The sequence below is a fragment of the Cupressus sempervirens genome, chromosome 4 (assembly GCF_028749045.1).
Source record: "Cupressus sempervirens isolate cs-2001-9-10 chromosome 4, ASM2874904v1, whole genome shotgun sequence".
In the NCBI taxonomy this organism is placed as follows: domain Eukaryota; kingdom Viridiplantae; phylum Streptophyta; class Pinopsida; order Cupressales; family Cupressaceae; genus Cupressus; species Cupressus sempervirens.
This window is the reverse complement of record NC_143121.1, coordinates 788,329,114-788,343,121: the sequence shown is the minus strand read 5'-3', so window position 1 is coordinate 788,343,121 and position 14,008 is coordinate 788,329,114. Positions and strand designations below refer to the sequence as shown.

Below are 14,008 nucleotides of genomic sequence, written 5' to 3'. Positions count from 1 at the left end.
CTTCTATCATAATAATTCAAGCCAACGAACCTTGCTAAAATCAAATTATTTGGAACTATCACTAAAACCATGCAAAAGTAACATAGAAAAGTAGGTAGTTTTAAAGAACAGTTTGGGAGCGATGTAAAAAGCATGAAATAACAAACACCTAGCTACCCACTTTTCCTCAAAGCTTCTTTTGCATGTTCTTATCTACAATGCAGTTCACGCTTTAAATAGGAGACACACAAAGTGACTACCATTGCAAATGGAAATGGAAATGGAAGGCATGAATGGAGCAACTGTGTGTGTCACAGGAGCAGCTGGCTTCTTCGCCTCCTGGCTTGTCATGCGCCTTCTTCAAAAAGGTTACAATGTCAAGGGGACTGTGCGTGATCCTGGTATACTTCATTCTCTCTACATCATTCGCTTAGCTTGAAAATTGGCTTAAATGTCATGTATATTGCTGTTCAAATCTTCATGTTGTATTGGAGGTCTAATCTTATATACAATGTTTTGTTCTACTTGGATGTAGTGAGTACATTCTAAGTGTTTATTTGACTGAGTGGCATCAAACATTAATTTTTTTAAAGAGTTTAAACAGTATATTCTAAGTTTTTGTTTGTATAAGGAGCTCACTGAATCGTTGTAGCTTCTCAAATAAGGCCTATCTACTTGTGTGAATTAGAACTAGTTTCGATTTTTGGAGGCCCGTTTGGCAACGAAAATACAAACAGAATAGACATATGTAAATTCTTAAAATTTTGATATAAACAAATAAGAAGTTGAAGTGTATGATTTAAATCTAACTTATCTATTGGTTTAACTTGTATAGTGTGTTCATTTGAATTTACATTTTCTTTTCAAATTTATTATTCATATACTTAAGATGATCTATTGTAAGAAGCCAAGGATTAAACTGGGTTGCTTAATTGAAACTGGGACTCTTTTAAATTTTTTTGATAGCTCATCTCAAATCATATTTGTTTTTCGAATATGACCCACATCTTATCTTCTCTCTACATCATTCCCTTCGCTTGAAAAGACAAATGTTGTACAGATCGTTCTTCAAGCTTTGATTGCTTATAACAGATTGAGTTATATATGTATGTATGTATTTATATATGTATATGCATTTTTTTTTCAAATTGAAATAACATACTCTAAATTAGACTTGTTTAGATGGTATTTAATGCATTCAACTTTATAGAGTTTAAACATCACATTCAATGTGATTTAAATTGAACCACCTTACCAATTCAAAACTGATATTGCCTAAGTTGAACCATCAACTAATTTAACTTGTTTAGGTGGCTTTGCAGTCACTTGTTTTCCAATATTAGATTTAAGATCACAGACATTGAATTTCTACAATCTATCAAGTTTGTAAACATTTGTTTCTGGATTTGATCATGTTTGATTTTTTGTATCAAGGTTTCAAATCACACTCCATAATGTATTATCATCATTCTGTTTGTTCTCTTCATTCTGATGATGGATCACAGAGTGTGATCCGAAATGTTAATAGAAAAAATCAAACACAATCAAATCCAGAAACAAATATTTACAGATTTAAGATGATCAAAACTTGCATTACTTACATCAAACCATCAATTGTTTTACCTTGTTTAAGTGACTTATCTGAAATCATATTTGTTTTTCATGATCAGGACATATTTATGAACCAAACTTAGGTTCAAATCGATTCATGAAATCTTATTCCTTTCCAAGGCTTTCCCTGCTTTTAATGTTACTGAAAATAATGGTATTGGAGTTGCAGAGAATGAGAGAAAAGTTGGGCATCTGTGGAAGCTCCCAGGGGCGAAAGAGAGGCTGCAACTTGTACAAGCCGATTTGCTAACAGATGGTAGCTTTGATGAGGCCATCAATGGCTGCCAGGGGGTTTTTCACACAGCCTCCCCTGTTGTTACAGTCGAGTTAGATGCCAAGGCAAGTCCTTTTAATGTTTCTTTTGCAATGTAAACAAGGAATATTGAAAATAGGGGAGGAGCTAATTAGATTGTTTTGGAATGCAGACTGAAATTCTGGATCCAGCAATTGCTGGAACATTGAATGTGCTGAGATCTTGCAAGAAAAATGAGTGTGTGAAAAGAGTAGTCTTGACATCATCATCATCTGCGGTTAGAGTCAGGACTGATTTTGATCCATCTGTTCCTCTTGATGAATCCAGCTGGGGCTCTGTTGAACTCTGTGAAAGACTTCAGGTGCTTCTGTTACTTGCTTTTCTTTGGTGTTTTTATCCAACCAAAGTTTTAAATTATTTAGATGGTTTTTTGAAATTTAATAGTTGTTGTGTGTTATTGGAGATGCTAGTGTGATTTCAGATAACTCATTTAAGCAAGTCAAAGTATAGAGTTGTAGCATTTAAACTACTCATATATGATCATTAAAAACATAGAGTTTTATTTTGTGTTTTGTTGGTTGTTATTGATATATATTTTAGTTTGATTTATTGATGTAGTCTATGTGAAATCATACTAATTGGTTGGTCTTATTGAAAAGATTAATGTGATTTCAGATGAACCACCTAAACAATTCAAATCTTAGAATGTGCCTATAAAATTCTCCATACATGATTGCTAAAAACATAGAGTTTTTTTGAAACAGTTGTGGTATCCTTTGGCAAAGATATTAGCAGAGAAAGCTGCGTGGGATTTCGCAGAGAAAAATGATTTAGACCTGATTGTGGTTCTTCCCACATTTATAATAGGACCAAGTCTTCCTCCAGAGCTAAGCTCTACTGCATCAGATGTGCTTGGCTTGCTAAAAGGTATTCATTATGTACATTAAATATATGATTTGTTTAAGAATTGATATTGTCTATAAGTTGTTATTCCATATAGTATGTCAGCTGAGAATGAGGTATCCACCAAAGTTATTACGTATATCATATTGTGGAGATTTGGATCTTGGTGGATGACTTTATCAAGTAACATATAATCACCTACATCAATTATATTCAATCAATTGAACTATGACCTTTTAATAATATGATTGAACTATAAAATATAAAAAATATTGAAAAACTATGAAATATGAAAAATATTTAAGAACAAAGGAAAATGAGTTCGATTTGATAATTATGCAGGGGAGACACAAAGGTTTGCAATTCATGGACGGATGGGATATGTTCACGTTGACGATGTTGCTGGTTGTCACATCCTAGTTTATGAGGAGCCAAGAGCAAAAGGACGTTACATATGCTCATCTGATGTACTAGATAACTCCGAATTAGCACAAATCTTGGCACAAAGTTATCCACATCTAAACATCCCAACACGGTTAGTATATTAATCAATAGAATGAATTTGAAATGGAAAACTCTTTCTTTAGGGGTAGGTAATGTGAACAAAGAAAAATGCGATGCTTAAATTTTTAATGAAAGTTATACAATTTTATGGTTTCTACATTATTAAATGTAATTGATAAAAGTTTTTTTCGTTGTTGAAATTGTTTTAGTTATTTAATGTCTGGGACAAGGGTTTTTATTATGTTTGCGATTTTTATTTTAGAGTATTCAGATATTGAAAATGTACATGCAGATTATAATAATGATTTATAGAAGAAAAATGAACTATGATATCTACATGATCAATATCTGAAAAGTCTGAAATAAAGATCATATTTTTGGGAGTAAAAACAAAAATTAAAAATAGTTTTCTAAAATATAAATATTGTTGATTTATTTCTCATTTTATGACTTTATATAAATAAAAATATAATACAACTAATATTTACTAGATACTCCTTATCTTATATTATATCTATACAAGTTGAAAGATTTATCTCTTTCTAAAATTGAAACATTTATAATGTAATATTTTTCTAATTCTATTATCTTTTTTTTTGAAAAAGAGGGGTAAAAATTTATTAAGATAGAAAGGAATACAACAAGGAGCTTGATCCTGAGCAACAAGACCATCAAATTCTTGCACCATCTCAAAGGAAAGTTGCCCCCTATCCATAATATTCCAACCCGGATCATGACTAGAAGCCCATTTGGCTAAACAAACAGCAACTCTATTCCATTCACGAGGAATATAAGTGAACTAAATGAACTGAAAAGAGGTAGAGAAGAGAATAATCTAATTAACAACAGTGGCCAGCTGCCAACTAACATCCTCAAGCTCCTGCGAGGAAAGCAAGTTCATCACCACTTGGGAATCAGACTCACAAATAATCTTACTTCATCTCGCCAAGCAACACTATTCCACAACATATAAAATAGCCTAAGCTTCTATGAGATTGTTAGTGTAATCACCCTTATGAACTAAGAAAAAGAATTTAACATCACTAGAACTACAACGAACCACTCTCCCAATACTAGTAGGGCCTGAATTCCCTCGGGAAGAACCATCAGTGTTAATTTTCAGAACTCCACAAGGAGGACGAGTCCAATGCCCATCCCAATTTACCCGACCTTTCCTCTGATGTTGAAGCTCCTTGGACACAGAAGGAAACCTTTGAGCTGCAACCCCATCCTAAAGATGAAAATTGAGGCAATTGCATATAGCAAGATCAATCGGATCCATACTCCCATCTAGCTCACACTTCACTTGAATAGTTTCTTGAAGAGAATGTGAGATCTTCCACCAAAGATGCAAAACACCAAGCTAAACATCTTGGAATATTCGACGATTCCTCTCCAACCAGATATGCCAAAGCATGAATGATGGGCCAGCAATCCAAGCAGCATGGAGAGGAGAAGACTTGGAGGGAGCACTGCCCAAGTGGGCCCAAAACTCAAGCAAAGAGGAAGCATTCCTACAAGAGCAACCCTAAGCACTCCACCAAAGGTGCCATAGATAAATAGAATAGGAACAATGGAAGAATAGATGGGAGACAAACTCCTCCCCATTACCACACAAAACACAATAAGAGGGGCCCTAAAATCCACGTTTACAAAGATTATCCCATGTAAGACAGCAGTTGTGAGCCACTAGCCACATGAAAAAATTACACTTGGACCAAGAAACTTTATTCCAAACTTGCTTCCACCAAGGGACCTCAGCATCTCCAAATAATTGTCTAGTTATCTCATGATACCTAGTAGAGACATGATATTTATCAAACAAGGTACCTCCCCAAGCCAAAACATCTAGACCTAGCAAAGAGGAACACTCTCTAGGGGCCAAAATTTAAGAAAGCTCCTGACGATCCACATCTGTGCCTCCAGGAGGTCAATCAGAAGAATGCTTCCATTTGTAACCAACAATAGGTCTCGATTGATAAGGAGTCTTGTAATGAGCCACTTTATCCCATCCAGCAGCATGAAAAGAGTCACAAAGAGACTGAAGATGAGGGTACATGGATAAAATGGAAGGGAATCCATCCCAAGCATCAGACCAAAACAAAGCCTCAGAACCTCCTTTACATATCCAGAATAGACCCCTCTTTACTAACACCGCACCTGTCTTCAAAGTATGCCAGACCATTGAGCCACAACCTTCAAGAGGAAGTGCAGAAACAGAGCAAGGATCAGCACCATGAAAATATTTATGAGTGATAATATGAGCCCAACGTTGATGTTGTCCAGAGCACCATCGCCAATAAAGTTTAGCAGCTAATGCTTGACTACTCAAGAGAGCTAATCGAAGACCAAGACCACCCCCCTTTTTAGGCCTACAAATAGTTGCCCAACTAGTCAAGCTCCATATAGTACTCCGCAAATTACCACTCCAAAGGAATTGCTAAGAAAGAGCATCAAACTCCTTGAGAAAGTAAACAGGAGCAACCTGAACCATGCTTCTATAAGTAGGAAGAGCTTGGATAACAGATTGAAGAAGAGTAACCCGAGCAACAGTAGAAAGCCATCTATGAGTCCAATGATTTACCTTATCTTGAAGCTTGGTAATCAAATTTTGCCAGAAGAGACATGGCTGCCAAGAAATAGCAATAGGAATGCCAAGATAAGTCAAAGGAAGTGACCCAATTTGAAACCGTAGTATACCAACAATCTTGTGCTGAATAGAATTAGGAGTGTTAAAAAAGTAAATAGAAGATTTGTGCTCATTAAATTTCTGGCTTGAAGCTTCCAAATAAATGTCCAAAGCATGTCAAAAGGCTTCAACTTCCTTGATCCTAGCAATCGTCGCAAGAGCAGAATCATCAACAAATTGAAGATGGGAAAGAGAAGGTAAGCCATTACCCCACCGCCACCCCTGAATAGAATTCTAGGACACCTGATACTTAATGAATCTGCCCAAGAGTTTAGCCATGATGATGAATAGATATGCAGAGAGAGGGTCACCTTGGCGAAGGCCTCTAGAGGCACCAAATAGCTGAGAAGGTTGACCATTAATAAGAACAAAAAAAGAGGCAGAAGTAACACAACTCATAGTCCAACTCACCCAGTCAGAGCTAAATCCAAAAGAAAGAAGAATACTCCTTAGGAAACTCCATTTAACTCTATCATAGGCCTTAGCCATATCTAGCTTAACAAACATTTCTCTCTCCCTTGAAGTAGCCATAGAGTGAATAGCCTTAGTAGCAATAACCACCACATCCAAAATTTGTCTTCTAGTAACAAAACCACCTTGTTCTTCTAAGATAATAATGGGAAGCCACTTTTTAATTCTCTCAGCAATCAACTTAGCAATAACTTTGTAAACCACATTACATAAGGCAATTGGTCTAAAAAACTCCAATTGATTAGCACCCTCTCTCTTAGGAATAAGAGTCAAGAATGTAGAATTCAAAGCCCGAAGCATCTGCTTGCTAGAATAGGATTCCTTAACCACCTCCAACAAATCATGATTAATGATGTCCCAAAATTCCTGAAAGAACTCAACTGGAAAGCCATCAGGACCAAGAGCCTTCCCCTTAGGCATACCAAAGACCACCTCCTCCAGCTCTTCCAAAGATATTGGACACATGAGATAATCATTCATTTCTTGAGTGATAAGGGAAGGAATACAAGAAAAAATAATATTTTCTTCATTATCAGTAGGAGAAGAGTCCTCAGAGAAGAGGGTAGAAAAGTACCGAGTAGCCTCCTAGAACAAAGTCGACAAGGAATTTAGTTGGATACCTTGAGAATTAACCAAAGAAGAGATATTGCTTTGATTCCGGTGAGATTACACTATTTTATGGAAAAAGGTAGTGTTCCAATCACCTTCCTAGAGATAATCAACTCTAGCCTTTTTCTTCCAAAAAATTTCCTCATGAAGTTTCCATTCTTCTAGAGCTCTAGAAGCAAGGGCTTTAGCCCTTCCAAGATCCTCTGAGAAACCTCGATCTCTAATCTCCCTTGTGATGACATCAAGATCTTCTTGAGCAAGCCTCTTCATAAAACAAAATCAGGAGCACCATCTTTCCACCAACATAAAACAAAATCACGAAGAGAGGAGTCACAAAGCCACATCAACTAGAACTCAAAAGGAGGATTCTTTGAAACACAAGCCCCAATAGAAAAAAAATTGATTGACCAATGATTAGAACCCCTCCAATCAAGGATTTCTAAAGAGAGAGTAAGGGTGCCACTAACCTAGAAGCAAGAAACAAGAAATCTATCCAGATGTTCTGAGATAGCATCAACTCCAATCCTTCGATTATTTCAAGTATAGAGACCATTAGAAGGCTTAACATCAGAAAGATGCAAAAGATATATGTGTTGCCAAAGAAGAGCAGAAGAAGGCCCCAATCTAGCAAAACCACCTTGCTTCTCCTCCAGACTGAAAACTGAATTAAAGTCCCCTACTAACACCCAAGGATGATAAGGGTGACAATTTCTAACATATTGAATATGGCTCCAAAGTTCCTCCTTTCCCACAAGATCAATAGGCACATACACATTAGTAACCATGATTACCTCTCCTGAGTCTAAAGTAGAAACTACCATAGAGAGAGCTGAGCGAGAAGACACCCAGCCAAGCGAAGAAATTTTTTGTGGATCCCAAAATATAGCTAAACCACCAGCACTGCCTATTGCCCCAACACATTGGCATTGGCCATGAGACCAAATACTAGAGGTATGTTGGACCATTGACTCCACAGAGAGCTTAGTCTCTTGGATACAAAAAACATCAGGACTATGGTCAACCAGCAAGTTCTGAATAGCCTTTTTTCTAGGGATGCTATTCAACCCCCTAACATTCCATGAGAGAATAATCATCATTGGGTAGAATTGGGAAAATGAGCATCCAAAGGTTTCACTAACCTAGACTCAATCAATATATCTCCTGTGAGTTTAATCTTCTCTTGGTCTATTTTGCACCCACTCCTTAGAGGGGGAGTAAAAGAAACCTGCTTAAAGGGTCTAGGTATCAACCCTAAGGGGAGAGGAGATCCCTTGCTCTTACCTGATGGTAGCACATCCTTAACCAAGTCAGCCAGAACAACATCATTATCCTCCAACACAGTAGGTGTCACCAGAGCCTCTGACACAGGAGCTACAGGGACCTCACAATTTTGATATACCACAACTTGGGATGCCTCATAATTGTCATTAGGAATAAATCCCTCATCTGGGCAAATTGGATCAAAGGAGATAGGAGGAGGAATACCCTCCTCTAGAACCATACTATCCAACACCTCAAAGCAATTAAAACCTGAATCAGATAATCTTTTTTTCAAAGGCCTCTTCTGACCATGCCCCTTAGCTCATGGGCAAGCAGGGGTAAATCCATCCTTATCTTGCATTTGAGCCTTACCCTTACCTATAGCATCTTGCGGATTTGTCCCCTTGGTAGTATTAGCCATCTGAGATTGTCCTTTCCTTGTAGTATCTACCAAACCACCAACATTGCCAGCTGTAGAACCATCCACTCCTTTGGAAGTCAAGTTATGGGGTCACTGACACTGTAAATGACCATACTCATGAGAAATCTGACAATGGAAAGGGAGGGATTCATAATCTAACTGGTGCACCCAGGAAGAAGCCCCAAGACAAATTTCCAAAGAATCTGGTAATGGGTTATTCAAATTAATTTCAACACAAATTCTAGCATAAGAAATAACCTTTTTATCGAGGGATTGATGTGCGATCGCAATCCGCTTTCCAAACAAAGCAGCAATTTTTCGGAGGATGTTTTCACACCAAAATTCCAAGGGAAGAGAAGGCAAGCAAACCCAAATTGGCACTATTGAAGAGAGATCCTCAACAGAATTAAATCCTGAATGCCAGGGTTTGAAAAATAACTCCACATGGTTGTAGAAATAAGGGCCTCCTTCAAAAGCACGATCACGATCAGACATGCAAGAGAATACAACAAAAAAAAATATTCCTTGCCAACATAATCTCCATATCTCCTTCCACCTGCCATGAGCGGTGGATCCATGCCTCAAGAGTGGATAAGGAAATTCGGATTCCAAGAAATTTACATATCAAAGCATGCTTGGTCCAATATTCAATGTCCTCCATTATAGCCACTGGAGGAATAACCAGAACAGGGCGATCATGGCTACGTGAAAAAAAACCATTAACTTTTTTCAACTTGGAGCTCTCCCCTGAATAAAACGATTCAGATCTCATTGCATGCACAGTTGGAGAAGAACCATCTGTTCTCACCAATGCAGAAGAAATCCTAGGCCCTGCCATGCAAACAATAAAAACCCCAATCCAAAATTGACTACAAAAGATTTTCAAAAACACCCACGCAAACTATGTCAAGCATCTGGCAATCCAAACAGAACAGGAAAAAAATAAATAAAGATCAAACAACAATTACAGGCTAGGGACAGAGCCCTAGCCCAGCCAACAACCAGCGCTTCTCATCGCTTCTCTAAATTTCTATTATCTTTATCTAAGATAACTTAATAAATAAAATTGATTTTCATTTCAACCACTGGCCTCTTCATTTATTACTTAATGTTTACTTCCACATGCCTTTCAAAACATATCATTTAATTTTCTAATTATTAATAAATTTATATTCTTCTACAAACTCACATCCTATTTAATTAAATTGTATCTCTTCTTAATGGTACCTTTCCTTTTTATTAGTACATGCCATTGCAATCAGTTTCTCCTAACTAATTATTAAACTTTCTAATATCTACCAATCAAAATTAATTAGTTTTAAATAACATAATATAATAAATATTTGATATAGTAAGATATATGTTTCTTGCATTTATAAATCAATCGAATTAATTAGGAACTCTCTTATTGGTTTAAAAACTTGGGGTCTTATACACTAATTTTTTGGAAGTCTCCAAAATTTTAGTCAACTTTTAAACACTTGACATTTATGCATAGTGCTAATTATGAAAATATAATTTTGACTATATTGCATCATTCTCATAATTAAACACCATTAATCATCATATATTGCATGACTTGTGGCGACATCCATGCATGCATCATATGGTAAATGTACACAAGAATAATTTCATATTTAAAAGTGTAATATACTCAGAATTAAAATTAAGTGAAATTAATCCATCTATACATTACCATGTTTTAGATTTTCTCTTTATAGTAAACAAATGGAAGCTTTGGCACTTCAACAAAAAGAACAAAAAAATTAAGTACAAAACTAAAAACTATAAATAAAAGAAAAAAGTTAATATCTTTTTTTACACTTGTGTTTTCTTTTCAAAATATTAAATTATTACTTTATTTATGACAAGGCAAGTACTAGCCACCACTTGTTACTTCTAATACTCATGTCCACGAACTACTTCCCATGCCTATTGTTCCTTGAAGAATGTATTTTTTGTCACAATGATTATGTCATATGTGGAGGGTTTTTTTTGCTAAATTTTTTAATATCATGTTTATATTTGTAAATATCACTTTAGTAGTTTATTTCATGTCAAAGATTTCTATAATTTGATGTATATTTATTTAATTATGTTGTGTTTCAGATTTGAGAACATATGGGGAGCAAGACACCCATACACCTATGATACCTCCAAGTTGAAGAGTCTTGGTTTTGAATTTAAGGGTGATATTAATAAAATGTTTGATGATTGCATTACATCGCTTATAGATCAAGGATACCTTCCTCAATCAGAAAATTAAGAGTAGCAATATCCAACTTCTTAAATAACATAGGCAAGTGTCTTTTATTTTCAAGACTCAAAAATTATTTATGTTATTTTATAGTGTATAAGTTTTATTTCTAATAAAATAAAATAAAATTATTTTTAATATAATTTAATAATAGTATTCTAGTGCCAAACACTTCTTGTGATTACATATTTATTTACAACTTTATTTTTAAATTTTATTCAAATTGTGTTGACTTGCAACTATTTAAAGTTGTGTCAAATCTAATATTTACTTATGTTATTTATTTCTATGCTTTGTAATACTACTTATCAAATTGATATCATTATTTATTTTTATAAGAAAATAAATGATAGACCTCTCTACTAACCTTGTGAAGAGTTATAAATAGATGGTTAAATTATATAATGAAACCACAAACATAAAAGTAATTTAAATATAATATATGTATTATAATAAGAAGGTTTGTAATGTCTCACAAAGGAACCCTCAATAGATAGTGCACTGATATTTTTTAATACATTTACATCAACATCAACAACATAAGTTCATAAACATAATGGGCATTGCATAAGCAAGATTAGAAATTACAATGGTTGTTATACAATTGTGCACTGTTAGAAGTCTTCAAACACTTCCAAGAATTCCATGATAGCCCCAAATTACTCCATGAAATTATATACTCACATTTCATATCTAGTGTCTTGCAAGATCTCAAATGACATTCAACAAGTTGCATGGACCAAGTTGGGTGATAACATATAAATTGTAATTGAGGATATTAGGTCCATCTCTATAATCTAACTAGAAAAGGTTTATTTTAAAGATAAAAAATAAAATCTAACATGATCAATTATGGGCTTTAAATCCATCAAAATCATTACGAGAGGAAAGGGTATCCAAAACCCTAATTCTATTATACCCTAACCTAAACCATCAACAAACCATCATGAACATGTCTTGTGAGAGCTCAATCAACATCCAACAAGTTACATGAGACCAAGTCGGGTGATAGCATACAAATTGTAGTCAAGGATACTAGGTCCATCCTCATTGTCTAACTAGACAAGGTTATTTTCAAGATACAAAAAAAATCAAACCTAACATGATCAATTATGGCCTTTGAATCCATCAAAATAATTATGAGAATAAAGGGTATCCAAAACCATAACTTTGTTATACCCAAATCTGAGGCATTAACAAACTATCATGAATGTGTAGGAATGTAAATGTCTTGCAAGACCTCAAATCACATCCAACAAGTTAAGACAAAGGCAAGCGATAGCATACTAAGTTTGTAGTTGAGAATACTAGGTCCATCCTCATAATCTAACTAAACAAGGTTCATTTTAAAGATAATAAATATTAAACCTAACATGATCAATTATGGGCTTTGAATCCATCAAAATCATTGTGAGAATAAAGGGAATCAAAATCGTAACTCTCTTATACCCAAACATAAGGCACAAAAAACTACCATGAATGTGTCTAGCAAGATCTCAAATGACATCCAATAAGTTACATGAGACCAAGTATGATGATAACATTCATCTTTTAGTTGAGGATACTAGACCCATCCTCATAATCTAACTAGACAAGATTCATTTTAAAGATAAAAATTAAACCTAACATGATCAATTATGAGCTTTGAGTTCATCAAAATCATTATGAGAATAAAGGGTATCCAAAACCCCAACTCTCTTATACCCAAACCTAAGGCATAAACAAACTATCATGAATGTGTAGGAATGAATGTGAAACAATAGAAGATTTTTTTTAAAAAGAAAAAAAAAAAGCAATGAATGTGCATGAAATATGGATTAATGCGTAGAAAGATAGATTTTTTGTAAAAACATATAAAAATAGGAAAAAATATAAAAACTTAGCACCAACACCAATGTGAGGCCAAATAGAGATAACCTTCACACTGGGGAGTATTGGATACACATAATCAAGGAAAAACTCATTTAATATGTGCAATATAAATGAAATATATGATTCAAATAAACATGGTATCAGAAAAGCACAAAAACTGAAACTAAATGCATAAGTATAGAAATGGGCAATAATGCTTAATACTAAACCACCAAATCTAGTCCATCACCTATACACCAATCCCCAATAATTAGGTGTCACACCACCCAACCATGTGAAATCTTCAATCTCATACAACTATTCTTGTAGAGATAGTCACATGACCCAAAAAAGCTTAATGTATACAAATCAAACAGGCTCACACACACACACACACACACACACACACACAATACAAGTGCATACACTCAAGAAAGCATGACCTAATCAAATGCAGATCATGCATTGTAAGATACCAAGTTAACATATCCAAGGTCACTAGTCAACCTAGCAATGATTGATAATAAGAATAAAGAGTAGGAGTGCCAACACATGACACATGGTGACCTATACAGATGAGAGTGATCCTTCTCAAATAAGGAGGATCTACAAATATTTTGATCAACATCTATAGAAGACCAACCTAAGTTTTATCTTTGATCAACATATACAGTTGACCAAGCTAAGTTGTATCTTTGATCAACATCCATGGATGGCTAGATACTATGTCTTTAGTCAATTCCTTAAGATGACCAAATACTATTCACTTGATCAAAATGCTTAAGATGGCCAATTAAATATATACCTTCAATCAATATTCTCAAGATGACCAAATATTCTTTATATAAATATTATTATGGTTTTTTACCCCATTCGTTTATAAATTTATTTAGAGCTCTCCACGAGTTACCCTAAAAATAATGAGGCACTATGTAACCATTGCATTAAAATACTCAAATGTCATGAGTTTCGTTCAATGAATCATGTTAATCTTGATTTGTATCTAACCAAGAATGTGAGCTCATCAATGAATATAGCTTAATTATGAAAGGATGTGGTCTCAAATACCATACATCCAAATACCAAATGTGAGATCAACTCAAGCATAAAGAAATTCTAATAGATTTAAATGTGAAGCATAAAGGAAACAAGAACAAAGCAATAAAAGGACCCAAAGGTCATAGCTTTTATTTAGATATG

The 14,008-nt window shown here is 34.7% G+C and overlaps 1 protein-coding gene across 1 annotated transcript; it reads left to right on the top strand.

Annotated features, from left to right (window-relative positions):
• The first annotated feature begins 240 nt into the window (after positions 1-240).
• Positions 241-11,013, top strand: LOC149563763 (tetraketide alpha-pyrone reductase 1-like). Its single transcript, XM_089824069.1, has 6 exons — positions 241-380; positions 1,760-1,929; positions 2,016-2,204; positions 2,608-2,770; positions 3,089-3,281; positions 10,810-11,013. Exons 1-6 carry the CDS (start codon positions 248-250, stop codon positions 10,964-10,966), a joined length of 1,005 nt encoding a protein of 334 aa, XP_089680195.1. The 5' UTR covers positions 241-247; the 3' UTR covers positions 10,967-11,013.
• The last annotated feature ends 2,995 nt before the right edge of the window (positions 11,014-14,008 follow it).

What these genes read in the sequence shown, in the direction of transcription:
- LOC149563763 (XM_089824069.1), top strand. Translation starts at nt 248, where the DNA reads ATGGAAATGGAAATGGAAGGCATGAATGGAGCAACTGTGTGTGTCACA. An exon ending in GGGGACTGTGCGTGATCCTG is followed by an intron (nt 381 to 1,759) that starts GTATACTTCATT and finishes TTGGAGTTGCAG; the next exon opens with AGAATGAGAGAAAAGTTGGG. An exon ending in CATCTAAACATCCCAACACG is followed by an intron (nt 3,282 to 10,809) that starts GTTAGTATATTA and finishes GTTGTGTTTCAG; the next exon opens with ATTTGAGAACATATGGGGAG.